This window comes from Erinaceus europaeus, chromosome 22 (assembly GCF_950295315.1).
Source record: "Erinaceus europaeus chromosome 22, mEriEur2.1, whole genome shotgun sequence".
NCBI classification, from domain to species: Eukaryota; Metazoa; Chordata; class Mammalia; order Eulipotyphla; family Erinaceidae; genus Erinaceus; species Erinaceus europaeus.
Window position 1 is genome coordinate 2,077,894 of NC_080183.1, and position 15,849 is coordinate 2,093,742.

Here is a 15,849-nt window from a genome sequence, read left to right on the forward strand (position 1 = left end):
AAGCGGCGCGGGACGAACAAAAGCGCCGCCGGGGCGCGGAGGGGCCTGCGGGCGGGCTGGGGGCTCCCCGACCCCCCGATCCCCCGACGCCGGCCCCCGCCCCGCCGGAGCGCGCGCAGCTCGGGAGCCCCCCGGAAGCGCCCCGGCTGGGGGGGCCCGGCCCTGGGCGGGGGGGGGGGTCGAGAGGGGCGACCTCGCCGCCGCCGCCGCTCATCGCCCCGCACCCCCCTCCCGCGCACTTTGCTGCTATTTCAAGTTTTTGTTGTTTGCTTCTTTGGAAGAACCAGCTGTAACCTGAGAACTCGTGGCTGGGATCGAAAGCCGATCACAACTTGCTCGCTCTCTCTCATTTATTTTCTTTCTTTCTTTCTCCTCCCCCCCCCCCACTTTATTATTATTATTTTTCTCGGCGTGTCTGCCCGCAGCGCGGGGCTGCATTCCCCCCTGAGCCCGGGTTCGAGGGAGAGAGATGTGGGGGCGTCACGGCCGAGCTTTAGTTTCTGAGTGTGATGGGTGGAGGGGTCGGGGAGCGGGCCGGGGAGCACCCCGGGGTGTCTGGCAAAAGCCGCTGGAGTTGCCCTTTTTGTCCTCTCTTCTGTCTTTCTGTCTGAGAAGTGCTCGGGCGTGTGTTGACATGTCGGGGGGCGCTGCTTGCCCCCCACTCCTGACACCTTCCGCCGGTTTGCCGCCAGGCTTACTGCTGGGGCTTGGTGACTCCTCCGCTTCCGACTGCTACCCTCCTTTCTCCCCCCGTTTTCCTTATTTTCCTCCGTATAGAGGGAGACAGACAGACAGACAGGGAGACACGTGCGCGTCTGGCGGCCTCGAACCCGGGTCCTCGGCGTAGTCACGTGTGTGCTCCCAGCCTGTCAGCATTCCTCCCGCCGTGAGGATGAGGATGAGGATGAGGATGAGCCCCCAGTGTGTTTTTATCAAGAAGTCGGGAGCGACACCTCGTTGACTTCTTCCTCCCGGGGGCCGCCCGAGAAACCTTTAAGCCTGAGCCAGACGCGGCCATTACGACTGTCTGCAGCGCCGGGGACCTTGTGTCCACATTTTATTGCTCGCTGTCGCGCGCGCGCGCGCTCTCTCTCTCTCTCTCTCTCTCTCATGATCGTGCCAGTGGGTTCTAATGAAAACAGGACTTTCTTTGCCTGCCTAGAAGTTAAGTTTCTGTAGTGTCTACTTTTTACCGACGTTTATTTCAAAGAAGGGAGCTGTATGTTTGCATTAAGAATGAAAGTGCTGGTGGTCCGGGAGGTGGCGCAATGGTAAAGCTTTGGACTCTCAAGCATGAGGTCCTGAGTTCGATCCCCGGCAGCACATGTACCAGAGTGATGTCTGGTTCTTTCTCTCTCTTCCTATCTTACTCATAAATAAATAAAATCTTTAAAAAAAAAAAAAAAAAAAAAAAAAAAAAAAAAAAAAAAGAATGAAAGTGCTTTGGGCGTCGGGCGGGAGCGCAGCGGGTTAAGCGCAGGTGGCGCAAAGCGCAAGGACCGGCGTAAGGATCCCGGTTCGAGCCCCCGGCTCCCCACCTGCAGGGGAGTCGCTTCACAGGCGGTGAAGCAGGTCTGCAGGTGTCTGTCTCTCTCTCCCCCTCTCTGTCTTCCCTTCTCTCTCTATTTCTGTCTGTCCTGTTCAACAATAACGGCATCAGTAATTACAACAATAAAACAAGGGCAGCAAAAGAGAATCAATAAATAAAATAAAATATATATGTGTATAAAAAGAATAAATGTGCTGGGCTTAGTGCTTCTGCAAAAAGACGTTCAGGTCTGAGGCACCAAACGTCCCAGGTTCAACCTCCAGCACCACCATCATAAGTGAGAGCTGAACTGTGCTCTCAAAAAAAAAATAGCTTCAAATCATGGGGAAGTCAGATAAACGTGGAGCTAGAAGAGAGTGAAGGTTGCTGCCTTTCCAGGGCCTGGAGCGAAATGAAACCCTTGAGCTCGCACGCTGGGTCACTGCTTTATGCTCCAGTTCAACAGCAGGACTCTAGGAGACTGCTTAGCTAGTCTGCGTCCTTTGGGGTTTGAGAGCAAGGCCAGCGGAGTGCGGCCACCCTCCAGCCCTCAGCTCTGCACCCAGCCCGGCCGGGATCAGCCACTTCTGGCTGCCAACTGTCATTCCTTGTGCTTCCCCTGCTACACTGCCTGACTGTTGATAGCTGGATTGTCCGGTGGACTAAGCTAAAGAGCTTGTTGAAGTTGGAGTCGGAGGCTCAGGCAGGAAGAGTCCTCTGCGTCTCCCTCCCGCGTGGATGATTTTGAAATGTTGGTACAGTTTAAGGGCTGTGGTGCTGAAGCTGCCAAGAGATTTGCGTTTTGGGGCCGGTGAGAGTTTGTCCTGTAGACACTGTTGATGTAGGGTAGTGAGTGTCATTGTGGGGGTTGCCAGTGCCTGGTCTGGGCCCCCACCCCAGTTGTGACACACACACCCCTGCCCAGATTGCCAGAGTAGCTGGGGAGCCAGAGCCCTTTGGAAGCACTGCATCCAGCTGTGGGAGCCCTGGAGGCAGCTACTCCAGAGGTCAGGTCTGTTCCTAGACGCTTGGAGAGGAGCCGGCGTCAGTGACCCAGCACTTACGGCTCGCTCGCTCTCGGCATCGATCGGGTGATGCTGTTGAAGTTACCGGAAGAGATAATTGGCAAGACTTGGAGAGGAAGTAGTCTTTCTCCAAGTATCCGTGGGACTTTGATGCCTGAGGCTCCAAAGCCACGGGCCCATCTCGAAGCTCCGCAGCTCCCGAGTGAGCGTGAGCGGCTGGGTGCAGCTTTGTGTAGCCGTGGTTCTGTCAGGAGGGTGCCTGGAGTCCAGTTGGTTTCCTTATGCTGCGGTCTTTTCTTTACACCGCCACAGAAGAGCACTGGTGGGCAGTCTTGCCTTTATGGTTCCCACGGTTCTCTTATTTCTTCATTGTACACAGATTAAAGACACACACACACACACCTGGATGAAGCTGTAAAAATGTCAGTAAATCTTGACCCTTGAGCTTATCTTTAAAACGTGCTGTTAAGGTGGATGTCACCTCAAGCCTTGGACTCTTCAGGCATGAGATCCCAAGTTCTGTGCGTGGTTTTCTGTCCCATGTCATTAATATGTAAGTTGAATCTAAAAAGAAACAAGTGGTGGGGGAGTTCCCTGAGTCGTAAACTGTAGTCTGTTGAAGAGCACATGTGTGCGCGCCACCTGAGCTCATCTGGCGCTGGTCTCCTGGCACGTTTCTACCTGAGAAAAAAACGAACTGTGGTGGTCCGGGAGGTGGCGCAGTGGCTAAGGCACTCGACTCTCAAGCATGAGGTCCTGAGTTCGATCCCCGGCAGCACATGTACCAGAGTGAAGGCTGGTTCTTTGTCTCCTCCTATCTTTCTCATGAATAAAGAAATAAATTATATATATAAAAAAAAAGGAACTGTGGAACCCATGTGACTATTGAGCCTTCCAGGAAGTGAAGTGAGCACGCGCCATTTCGATAGCGTTTTGAGTTTTAAGTCAGAACCTAGAATTGTGGAAAACCAGTTTCTGCCGTTGCAAGCTCAACAACTTTCCTTTTGTTTTTTTTAATGTGCATCATTTATTTCTTGGCTAGAGATAGGGCTCCTGAGGGGAGTGGGAGAGACACTTGTGGTACTACTTTACCTGTGATGAGGCTCAACATCCAGCAATGATGTTTCTGCATGGAGTTTGGTGGCTTCGGTGATGAGGTTTGGGGTATGTGTGATATCTCCATATTTGGGAGCCAACATTTTTTTTTTTTTTTTAACCAGAGCACTGCTCAGCTCTGGCTTATGGTGGTGCAGGGGATTGAACCTGGGACCAACATAATTTACCAAGTGAAGAAGTTACTGGAAGAGACACATCATAAGATTTGGTGCAAGAGTTTTTTCTCCCCCTAAACTGTCAGTCATATAGTAAACACCCACTTAAGTATTTTTACATAAGTATTTTGGATAGATAGAGAAATTGAGAGCAGAGGGAGAGAGAAAGGCACACGTAGGTAGCACTGCTTCACCTCTGTAAAGCAGGTGGGGACTGGGGCTTTGAACCCAGGTCCCTGCACACCCTGCTCCAAAAGGCACTTTGCAAACGCGGGATAAGCCAGCACAGCACAGTGGGCTTGTCGCTAGGAATCCAGCCTTCAGGGTAGCTGCGAGCCTGAGCAGGTAGAGAAACCTGCTGTCCTTGATTTTTAAGACATTTGCAAAAAATATAAAGTAGTGCCATTCTTTTTTTTTTTTTTTTTTTTATAGAGACAGCCAGAAATTGAGAGGAGGGGGAGATAGAAACGAGAGAGACAGAGGGACACCTGCAACACTGCTTCACCACTTGTGAAGCTTTCCCCCTGCAAGTGGGGGCTGGGGGCATGAACCAATTTCTTTTTTTTTAAATTTTCCTACTTATTTTCCCTTCTTGTTGTCCTTGTTGTTTTATCATTTTGTTACTGATGTCCTTGTTGTTAGGTAGGACAGAGAGAAATGGAGAGAGAAGAGGAAGACAGATGGGAGAGAAAGACAGACACCTGCAGACCTGCTTCATCGCTTGTGAAGCGACTCCCCTGCAGGTGGGGAGCCGGGGGCTTGAACCGGGATCGTTAGGCCGGTCCTTGTGCTTAACCCGCTGTGCTACTTCCCAACTCCCTGTAGTGCCATCCTTACACATCTTTCACTTTTTTTTTTCCTGCCTCCCCACATCTTTCACTTTCTTTTGGAAACCATTTAAATGTTATTTGTTCACACAAAAAGTTATTCATATATAGTCGATTTCTTGTTACTTAAGAATAAACATTAAGGGAGTCGGGCTGTAGCGCAGCGGGTTAAGCGCAGGTGGCGCAAAGCACAAGGACCGGCATAAGGATCCCGGTTCGAACCCCGGCTCCCCACCTGCAGGGGAGTCGCTTCACAGGCGGTGAAGCAGGTCTGCAGGTGTCTATCTTTCTCTCCTCCTCTCTGTCTTCCCCTCCTCTCTCCATTTCTCTCTGTCCTATCCAACAATGACAACAACAATAATAACTACAACAATAAAACAACAAGGGCAACAAAAGGGAATAAATTAAAAAAAAAAGAATAAACATTAAAAGTTGATTGCAACATAGTGGATTACACCCTCAGCAGAAGCTCTTTGGAGCCCAGTCCTTAACAAGGCCCAGAGGTCGAGCGTTTGAGAAACACTGCCCCAATCTGCTCTTTTCTCCCAGCGGCAGAATCTGCCACTGGTGTCTTCATCTTCCCCTTTCTCCCCAGCCCTGCTCAGCTCTGGTTGATGGCGGTGCCTGGGATTGAACTAGGGACTTGGGAGCCTCAAGCAGGAGTTTTTGCAGAAGCATTACACTATATACGCCCCGTGGTGGTTTTGCAGACAGTCCGGAGGACCTGACGCCTGCAAAGACATTTTCTGGGGATGGGGCAGTGACACTCGGGTGAGTGTGCACATTACCAAGGCCAAGCACCCCCCCCCAGCTCCCCACCTGGGGGTGGTGCAGTGAAGCAGGCCCTCCCTCAGGCGTCTTTCTCCTTCTCTTACTCTTCCCTCTTAATTTCTCTGTGTTATCAAATAATGTAAAGAGGGAAAAACAAAAACAGAGCAAGCGACCACCGGGGCGGATTTGTTGTATAGTCACCTTGCCCCACTGATGGCTCTGGCAGCCACCCAGACCAGACCAGTGTATTGGGAGATGTCTGGGGAGAGGACGCCTGGCTCCAGTGAGATGCTGATGAGCAGAGGCTCGAGACTGCATCACTGCTTAGTGGATGTCTGCCCTGGTTGTGAAATGCCTCGGTCGTGAGTGCGTGTGTGACCGCTGTGCCATCTCCCTTGCTGTGCCCTTGCTAGATGGACTCCATTCTTACCTGTCACTGCTGTGATTCTCTGGGTTGGAGGGTATCAGTGAGGGACCCTTCTTACATACAGGCCTTCATGGCTCCACCACTGGATGAGAGTCGGGGTGGGTGGAGCCATGCTCTCATCACTCAGAAAAAAGAGAAATACGGAGGGAAAGACACAGAGGTCTGACTGGTCTAGATTTTATCTTGGAGCTGACTTCTATGTTATGTCAGTGCAGTTTTAGTTTCTAGTTAACGTCATGGCTGTGGAGATAGCTCAGTGCACAGAGTTTAAGACTCGCATATCGGAGAGCCTCACTGTGTGCTGGAGCCAAGCAGTGCCCTGGTATTTCATAGAAGCAATAGTTGTGTCGTGTTTTGCATTGGGGCATTTGAGTTGTGCACTATTACTTAACATGCAGGCACACCTTGGGGTGCTGTGGCTTCTAGTTCAGGTCGTCACGATGAGCTGCGCCCTGCAACAAAGTCTGCTCGCGCTCACAGAAGTGGTTTTACGGCCTGCTTCTTCTAGGTGTGCAGTAGCTTTGTATGCAGCCAGGGGAGGTGGCACAGAGGTGGCGTTGCACTTGGGCTTGGGCGTGAGGCTCCAAGTTGAGCACCGGGCGCCACATGTGCCAGAATGATGCTGTGACACCCCCTTCCCCCCTATGGTAACTGTAAAAGGAAGCCCAAATACAGTCGTACGTTTCATGGTGATACAGGCAGGAAGTGAGACAGGTGCTAGCAAAATGCCATTCATCTACTTGGGAGGTGCAGGGTCGCCACAGACCTTCACTTTGTAAAACACTTATCTGGGGCCAGGCGGTGACACACCTGGTTAAGTGCTCACATTACAGTGCACAAGGACCTGGGTTCAAGCCCCTGGTCCCCACCTGCAGGGGGGAAGCTTCACAAGTGGTGAAGTAGGGCTGCAGGTGTCTGTCTCTCCCTCTCTCCTCCCCAATTTCTGTCTCTATTAATGATAAATAAAGAAAATACTTAAGAGTAAAGTAATTATCTGGAGAAGGACACTGCAGAGCACAGTAAAATGAGATGACCCTTTTTTCTCTTGACTATTTTAATCTGTTTTTTTTAATGTCTTTATTATTGGATAGAGATAAATTGAGAGAGGAGGGGGAGATAGAAAGGGAAAGAGACAGACACTTGCAGTCATACTTCACCGCTCGTGAAGCTTTCTCCCAGCAGGTGGGGCTCAGGGGCTTGAACCCAGGTCTTGGCACACTGGAATATGTGTGCCGCCACCTGGCCCTATTTTGATCCGTCACTGGACTGAGATTCCCCAATCGTACTGCTTTCCTTTTCAAGGTGTCCTTGCAAATTGTTGCAGAAGTGCTGTGCTCTATCTAGATACTGCTCCGTGACAGCCCCTCTGCAGAGGGCATGGGGCAGCTCAGTGCCCTGCATCCTGTTGTTATGCTTCCTCAGCTAGCCCGGATCCTTTCTCTGTAGAGCCGCCCTGCATTCCCAGAGCTTGGGCTTGGGCTCCTCAAATAGAAACTCACCTTGTTTCTATTTGCACCTCTGTTGCTGCTTGATGTGTTGGTTGATGAACCTGGAGTACCTATTATTTAAAGATAGGCCAAGAGGGAGAAGAGTGCAGTGCAGTGGGGGCCAGGCCCATGGCAAAGCAGCCAACTGTCTAGGTGAGCTATTTTGTTGGCCCAGAACACCAATTTAAAGAATATTCTTAGACTCGAAGTATGTCCACTGCCTTTGCCAGATGTGAGGAGAGGCCAGTTAGTAATGCTTTGCAATCATTTGTTTATTTTATTTATTTATTCCCTTTTGTTGCCCTTGTTTTATTGTTGTAGCGATTGATGTCATCATTGTTGGATAGGACAGAGAGAAATGGGGAGAAGAGAAGACAGAGAGGGGAGAGATAGACACCTGCAGATCTTCTTCACCGCCTGTGAAGCGACTCCCCTGCAGGTGGGGAGCCAGGGGCTCTAACCGGGATCCTTCTGTGAGTCCTTGGCGCTTCGCGCCACCTGCGCTTAACCCGCTGCACCACCGCCCGACTCCACTCCTTCTTTCTCCTGCTGTGTGCAGCTTAGCAGCTTTCTTGGCTTCTGTAACATCCGAGGTGTTTACTTTGTACTTGTTAAGAGTTTGCACCCCAGACTAAATGGAGACTTTTCTAGTATTTCAAAGCTCAGCATGGCTTTCATGCAGGAGCGTCATCACGTACATGTGTTTCCACTGTCCCTGGGTCAGACCCTCCACTCTGGGGCCAGGTGGCATGACAGTGTGCAGGGTCCCACCAGGGGAAAAGCCTCCAACACTCCCCCCCCCCCCCCCCCGTTTATTGAACACTACATTGCTGTGCTGCCCCACCCTATGGAGCCTTCTCCTCTGGTGCTGGTAGAGTTTGTACCTGCCGGGCTAGCTTCACGGGTGGGAGAGAGAGCTTCGTGGGCAGGAGAGAGACGACCAGGAACTCATGGCTGAGCGGGAACACCATCCAATGTTTATTGATTAGAAAAGAATCTGCCTTTATACCTTCTGAGCCGGAAGTGGCAGGCCGGAAAAAGGAACTGGGTAGGAGAGTGGGTGGAGAGAAGGAAAAGGGGGGGAATTCCATCTGACCAGCGGGGACTAAACCAGTGCCCTGCAGGCAGGGCGAGTCTCAGGCAAAACAGTGACTATGTAAATAGCCCACGGCATCAAGCAGTGCAAGGGAACCGGGTCTGATGACCAACACGGATAGAAACAAGCAGAATTAGCCAAAGGAGAAATGACCAACATGTACCTGGGGCAGAAGTGGGTGCTGAAGTGGGTGCTGTACTGGGTGAACTGCTTCCTGGTTGTAATTATAGAGTATTGTTCAGACAAATCTCTTTCAAAAGTTTTATTTCACTTACATAAGACTGTGTTTTGATTAGTATAAATGCAAGTTTTAGCAAGCAACGAAAAAGTTAATTATTGCTTTATATCGAGCATTGGCTTGGTGTCCATTGCCAGAGAGTAATTTTAGTCTTCTTCCTTACTGTTTTCCTTCATTGTCTAATTAGATGATTTCCAACTCAGTTTGCTATTAATATTTACTTTAAGGTGGGGGTAGATAACATAGTGGTTTTGCAAAGAGACTCATACCTCTAAAGTCCCAGCTTCAGTCCCCCACACCACCATAAGCCAGTGCTCTGGTTTAAAAAAAAAAAATGAAGCAAAACCAAGGTATTAAGTAGAATGTTTCAGACTTAATTCTGTTTAGTTGTTCCTATACAACTCTTGAGCACAGTACACGAGCCATCTTTTTGTGTTGTGTATGGTGCTGGGACTGGACCCAGAGCTCACCGTTCCACTGAATGGTCACGAGGATCTCTTTTCTCTTACGCTAGAACCTGCGGGGTTAAACACTCACTTCTTGGGCCAGCCTTGTGTTGCCCCAAGTGTCTGGGAGTCTGCCTGGCTCACTCCCTTCCCTTGCTGGGGCTTCTTCTAATGGAGACAGGCTGGTTTATCCTTTCATGCCCCACTTCATCCCTCGGCACCGCCACAAGCCAGAGCTAACCAGTGCTCTGGTTAAAGAGCACAAGGAAGAGAAGGATAGCCACTGTGGTACTGATGCAGCACCCTGGCCCAGTGGGGCCGGTTCTCCAGCCGCGTGGCGCCTTACAGAGCAGGCCCCATCCTGTAGCAGCCACTTAGGGCTTTATGTGCTCCATGCTGTGCCACTGGCTGCACTGAGTACGGGACTTGGGTGCCTGAGTATCCTGGCCAGGGTTGCGCCCTGGACAGTGCAGGACTCCTGAGCTCTATGGCTCTATCATGTGTGCCGTGAATAAATAAGTCGTGGAGAAACGGGATGAAGGGGTTCAGGAGAGTAGGGAGCGCTACCATGGGACCTGTTCTTCCGCGACCAGACGAGATCGGGCGTGTTCAGGGTGGTATGACCGTAGACAGGACCTATTCTTAAGGTGAGTCCGATTGGATTTGCCTAGTTCAACAGTTGTTAGGCCCTGGTTTACAGTGTGCCCGTGTGCAACCAGGCCAGGGAGCACTAACAGGTGGTGGAGACACTAGTGCCTGGTTAGTGACTGGCTTTCCCAGCGCCTTGGGTTTTAACTTATTATCTTTACTAGTTGGCTAGAGGTAGCCAGAAATCAGAGGGAAAGGGGAGGTAGAGAGGGACGGAGACACCTGCAACACTGCTTTACCACTCGCAAAGCCTTCCTCTGGCAGGGGGGGACTGGGGCTCAAACCCTGGTCCTTGCACATTGGAACGTGTGTGCTCAGCCAGGTGTGCCACCACAGAGCACTGCTCAGCTCTGGCTAGTGGTGTGGGACTGAGCCTGGGCTTTAGAGCCTCAGGCATGAGAGTCTCTTTGTATAACCATTATGCTGTCTGCACCCACCCCCTGCGATGGTTTTTGCCAATATCTGAAGAGAAAATGCCGAAAACATCGACAGTCTTGGTGGTATAAACCTCAATCCGGTGGATGGGTAGCAAAAACATAATGAGACTTAGGCTCCACATTCTTAGATTTGACACTTCATTGCTTAAGCAGAGTACAGCACTTGAGTGGAAAGGACTTTATTTAGGACTTAAAAAAAAAGATGCATGTCTCTGTGTTATAAAATCACCACCTTGTGTCGTCAGGAACAGCATGGGGAGAATGACAGGCCTTTCCTTACCTTGTCCCTAGCCTTGCATGTTATTTGACTTAACTAGGTTGTTACTATGTTTTTAATTTCTTTATTGAGGGATGAATGGTTTACAGTCAACAGTAAGATACAATGGTTTATACATGCATAACATTTCCACACAACAATACAACCTCCGGTTATTACTTGTTTTTTAAGCAGTCGCATGCTCGTTTAGTTTCTTTACTTATTTTCGTGCGACCTGTACAGGAATTTTGACAGCAATTAACTCCGTATCCCTTGTAGTCCAGTTACGACGCAGGGGTCACAGCAGACGCAGCCACCGCAGAAGCACTATGGCATCACCTCGCCCATCAGTTTGGCGGCCCCCAAGGAGACCGACTGCACCCTCACACAGAGACTCATCGAGACTCTGAAGCCCTTTGGGGTTTTTGAAGAGGAGGAAGAATTGCAGCGCAGGTAAATGTCTGTTTCTATTTCTGGTTGGTTGGTTGGTTGGTTGGCTGGTGGGTTTGTGCTGCTAACCATTTTGCGGCACTCTACTCAGAGTCAGAGTTACTCTCCCAGCAGTATATCCATTTCAGGTAGGGGTACTTAGCAATTTTTGGATAGTTTTACAGAAAAAGACTTTTTGAAACACTTGTGATAGAAGAGAAGCAGGCCGTGCTTGGTGCTGGGGATTCAGTCCTGGGGCCTCTCTCACTGAGAAGCCCCGCTCTGCCTGCAGGGCCACGTGACAGACTTCTTTCTTTTTCTTTTTTCTCTTTTTAAAATAAATATCTGGCCTCAACTTTGATTTTTTTTTTTTTTTTGGTTATCTTTATTTATTTACTGGACAGAGAGCCAGAAATTGAGAGGGGAGGAGGGTAGAAAGGGAGAGAGACGCCTGTAACACTGCTTCACCACTCGCAGACTTCTCCCCTGCAGGTGGGGACTGGGGGCTTGAAGCCGGGTCCTTGTGCCTTGCGACATGTGCGCTCGGACAGATGTGCCACCACCAGCCCCCTGACATTTTCTATATACATGTAGACTGTGGAGTTTGTTTATATGCCTGCAGTTCTACTTTAATTGTGTTGTTCGAGGCTTTAGTCATGGAAGTGTCGGGGCAATGAGGATGCCCTCCTTAGCTAGGGAAATGCCGTTCCCAAAGTAAGTGCCTACATACCATTCCCCAGGTATCCTTTCCTTCTGCTCACAACTTCAAAGCTGATGAAAATGCAGGAAGCCACTCACTGAAGACAATTTCTAAACTTTAAATGGCAGCGATAAGAGATAGCAGATGTCTTGAGGGCGGGAAGCACAAATCTTGCAGTAGAAGTGACAAGGGAAGCAAGGCCGAAGGCGCCGTCTAGGCGACACAGTGCTGCTCCAGCCCTCCCTCCCCGCGGGGACCGGAAACAAGCACCTGGTGCTTAATTGGGATTTGCTCTCTCTGCAGGATTTTAATTTTGGGCAAATTGAATAACCTGGTTAAAGAGTGGATCCGAGAAATCAGTGAGAGCAAGGTAAGGCGCTTCCTTGTATCTGCTTTGCCAGCTGCACGCAGCTTCACTCTTGTTGGGTCCCAGTGGATTCGGTTTTTGGTTTTTTTCTTTATGGGGAGGGTGGGCTAGTGATTTACAGTCGACAGTAAAGCACAGTAGTTGGTACGCGTGCACCATTTTTCACTTTTCCAGATAACGCTCTAGTTCCCCACCTTACCGTAAACAGCCGGGTCAGCTTTGCAAGTATCTAGATAAAGGAAGACCAGGACTTTATTTATGGTGTGATATCACACAGAGAGATTATCTGTTTTCTTGGCTATTAGATGTGCTCTTAGGAATACCCTAGATTCTTAAAATTCATTTTTGGAGTATAACATAGCTTTTCATTCCATCATAGGAGGGTGTAAGGAGTGACCTGTCTAATGTTTTGGTACTAGGTACTTTACCTAGCACACATCCACTTTGCTTTTTATTTGGGTGGCGCTTGTCATGCTCACCACCGTGGCTGTTAGCATTTGTTACATTACTTTGGCCTAGTACCAGGCTCAGGAAAGTGATTTCTAAATGCTTTCTCTCCACCCCCTGGGAAACTTTCTAAGTCTAGTTCTGTTCAAATTCTTCTACCAAGCCTTTTCCAGAAAACATAAGTAAAGGCATTATTTGTAGTTTTTCTTCAAGACATTTTTGACATAGCAGAATCATATTCCAGTAACTGATAGGGTGTTCAGTGTGGTGACCCCCTATTAGAGGAGGGTCCCTGGCAGGAGGTCCTCCTGTGTTGTCGTGGCTGTCTTCCTACTTCTCAGTTTGAATGGAAAAGTGGCCCACACACAGGGGAAGCAGACCAACCTGCCCAGGCGAGCAAGTAAAACCCTCTGCCTCTCCTGGAATTCTGTGTGCGCTCTACCACCATAGTCCTCTACAGCAATTTCTGGAATGTGACAAAAATGTGAAATAGTTGAATAAAGAACAATCTTTTAAAAATATTTTTAATCTTTATTTATTGGATAGAGAGAGCCAGAAACTGAGAGGGAAGGTGGTGATAGGAAGGGAGAGAGAGCGAGAGAGAGAGAAACACCTGCAGCCCTGCTTTACCACTTGCAAAGCTCTCCCCTTGCAGGTGAGGACTGGGGGCTCGAACCCTGGTCCTTGCGCACTATAACATGCACATTTAACCAGGCACACCACCACCTGGCCCCAACGATCTTTGCAAGTTGAAAGTTGGCTGGATTTCAAATTAGATCACTTTATGAAGGCCTGGTATTTTGTGGAGTTTATGGTTTGTTTACCCCTTAAATTTACATTTAAAATCTTAACTTTGGGATATCCCCCCCCCCCATTTTCAGTTTACAGTGTTACTGGAAATAGTCTCTCGGGCTCCACTGCCAAAAATCACCACCACCACCCCTTTGTGCTTGTTTTTACAGAATCTTCCGCAATCTGTAATTGAAAATGTTGGAGGAAAAATTTTTACATTTGGATCTTACCGATTAGGAGTCCACACAAAAGGTGAATGTTTGAATGGCCTGGTGAAAAAATCCTTTGTATCTTTTAAGAATCATAGTGAAAGCCATCTCGGCTACACGGGCCTAGATTTTAGGTTTGCAGTGACAGAGCTTCGTGGGTCCTGTATTTTGATCAGAGTGAAGTTGTGAAGTGGGTGTTGTGTAAGTGCTGCACTCTATCCAGCTTGTGTCACTGAAGCTCCAAAAATGAAGGGTTGTAGCCACTAGCAGACAAAGCACCAAGTGGAGGGCGCCCCTGTGGCTCCTGGCTGCCATGTTGGGACGTGCAGATGCGTAGCATTTCCCCGAGGACTTCTGCTCTGGACCACTGCCTCCCTGTGAGGATCTCAGGCTGGAAGTCAGAGGAAAATGCAGATGCTTTCCCATGCTCTTTATAGCTGTAAAATACACCTTAGCAAAGAAAGACACGGCAGAGCTGTGTGTCCGGAGCCATCGGCAGACACTGTCGGCATGCTCTTACTGATGTTTGTAGTTTCCTCTAATAGTGTTGTGGCAGAGGACATTATTAGCATCTTCTCTGTATTGGGCTTGAACCCAGGTCCTCGCCCACCACAGGTGTCCTGTGCCAGATGTGCCACCTCCTGGCCTCTGGGAGTCTGACATTTTAAGAATCCATAAAGCTTGAATAGTTTCCCTCGGTGATCTCTGCAGAAATAAGATTTTTTTTTTTTTAAACCAGAGCACTGCTTAGCCCTGGCTTATGGTAGTGTGGGGGATTGAACCTGAGACTTTAGAGCCTCCGGCATGAGAATCTCCTTGCATAGCACTCTGCTATCTACCCCTGCCCCAGAAAGAAGGTGGTAATGAGCGATAACCACTGCTCTTTCTGTTTGAGAAGTATCTGCTCGCCTCGCCTGGTGTGTGTCCAGGTGCCCTGCCTTCTCCCTCTCCCACTGTCTGTCTCAGTAGGTTCCTTGCTGTTGATCCACCGCTGTATGCACTTCGGGTAAACATGCAGCTTTCAGAGAGCTGCTTTGGCCTGAGTCCATGTCTTCTCATGTAGTCAGTGCTGGCCCCTGGCAAGTACTGAACAACCCTTAGTCTTCCCAGGGTCACCTAAATTCTTGCCAGTGGTTCTGAAAGTTTGTTCTCATAGTTCCATGCAGGGACTGGACTAAGTTTGTGTCTGTAAGCCCCGGTTACATACTCTATAGCAGAAAGCTTTATCTTTTGTCTCTGGTGAACATGGTTTTGGGCGGTGGCATCGTGATACTGGATTCGCCACCGTTCTCTACAGATGGCCCTTCTAGGCAACAGCTGTTAGCGATGCTGCAGCGAGGAAAACAGCTTCGCAGTTCTCCAGTTGGTAGGATGGCCAGTCCCCTCGCGTCTTTGTTCTGCACCAACTGGTAGTTTTGTCGGGGGAGGAGGAGTGCATTGTCAGAAAGCAGCCTCCTGCTGGCAGGCTGTAAACCTCCACCGCTGCTGTGGTGGGATGCACAGCGGTCTCCTCGTGACAGCGGCTGACAGCGGCTGACGGGCTCGGCTCCCCTCTAGGTGCTGACATCGACGCGCTGTGTGTCGCACCCAGACATGTCGACCGGAGCGATTTTTTCACCTCATTCTATGATAAGTTGAAGTTACAGGAGGAAGTGAAGGATCTAAGAGTGAGTAAATGTTTGGGGTGGGGGGGAGTTAAGTGAATGCTGTGACAGAAAGTTGAAGTTACAGGAGGAAGTGAAGGATCTAAGAGTGAGTAAATGTCTGGGATGGGAGGGGAGTTTAGTGAATGCTGTGACAGACATTGCTTACTAAACTCTGGGCCTTGCTGGGCGCTTATCTGTCGCCAGCGGGGTTATTACTGAGGCTCAGTGCAGACACTTGAGGTCCACAGTTCCCCGGCGGTCTTTTCTCCTCTTCCCTTCTCCTATCTTTTTTATTTGATAGGATAAAGAGAACTGAGCAGGAAGGGGAAGGTAGATGCCCACAGGCCTGCTTCACTGCTCCTGAAGCATTTCCCCTTGCAGGTGCGGGCGGAGCAGGGGTTCGAACTGGAGTCGGCGCTTTGGTCCTTTTTAATGCTTATTATAAATACTTGCATTGAGTCCTTTACAATATTTTAACTTATAAATTTGTAAACTCACCCGCAGAGTAGGAAATGGGCCAGTCAAAGTCAGCAGCAAGTTAATTTAGCCCAGCCACACGAGTGGCAGAAATGGAAGCTCTGAACTTTACACAGAGTTGCTGAGGACCTAAGTCTGTGTTGGACGTGACGCTTGCTGTGTAATAACGCAGCCATTTAAAAGTACTGCGGTAGGCCTGGTGTGGAGTTCAGAGGCATTGAACGTGTCTGATTTCCTTACAGGCCGTTGAAGAAGCGTTTGTGCCAGTTATCAAACTCTGTTTTGACGGGATAGAGGTAAGTTCTAGTTTTGATAGACAGTTCTT

At 49.5% G+C, this 15,849-nt stretch overlaps 1 protein-coding gene across 7 annotated transcripts in view; it reads left to right on the forward strand.

Moving 5' to 3' along the window:
- The window catches only part of PAPOLA (poly(A) polymerase alpha), a 48,957-nt gene that overhangs the window by 342 nt on the left and 32,766 nt on the right, over positions 1–15,849 (forward strand). For 6 of the 7 annotated variants that reach the window (XM_007518328.3, XM_016186079.2, XM_016186080.2 and 3 more), the window contains exons 2-6: positions 10,737–10,910; positions 11,890–11,956; positions 13,363–13,444; positions 14,959–15,068; positions 15,767–15,820. In XM_007518328.3, coding sequence (XP_007518390.1) covers positions 10,737–10,910; positions 11,890–11,956; positions 13,363–13,444; positions 14,959–15,068; positions 15,767–15,820 — 487 coding nt within the window. Of the gene's footprint in view, positions 1–10,736; positions 10,911–11,889; positions 11,957–13,362; positions 13,445–14,958; positions 15,069–15,096; positions 15,154–15,766; positions 15,821–15,849 lie in introns of those variants that run through there. The other variant, XM_016186077.2, reaches the window with a different exon arrangement.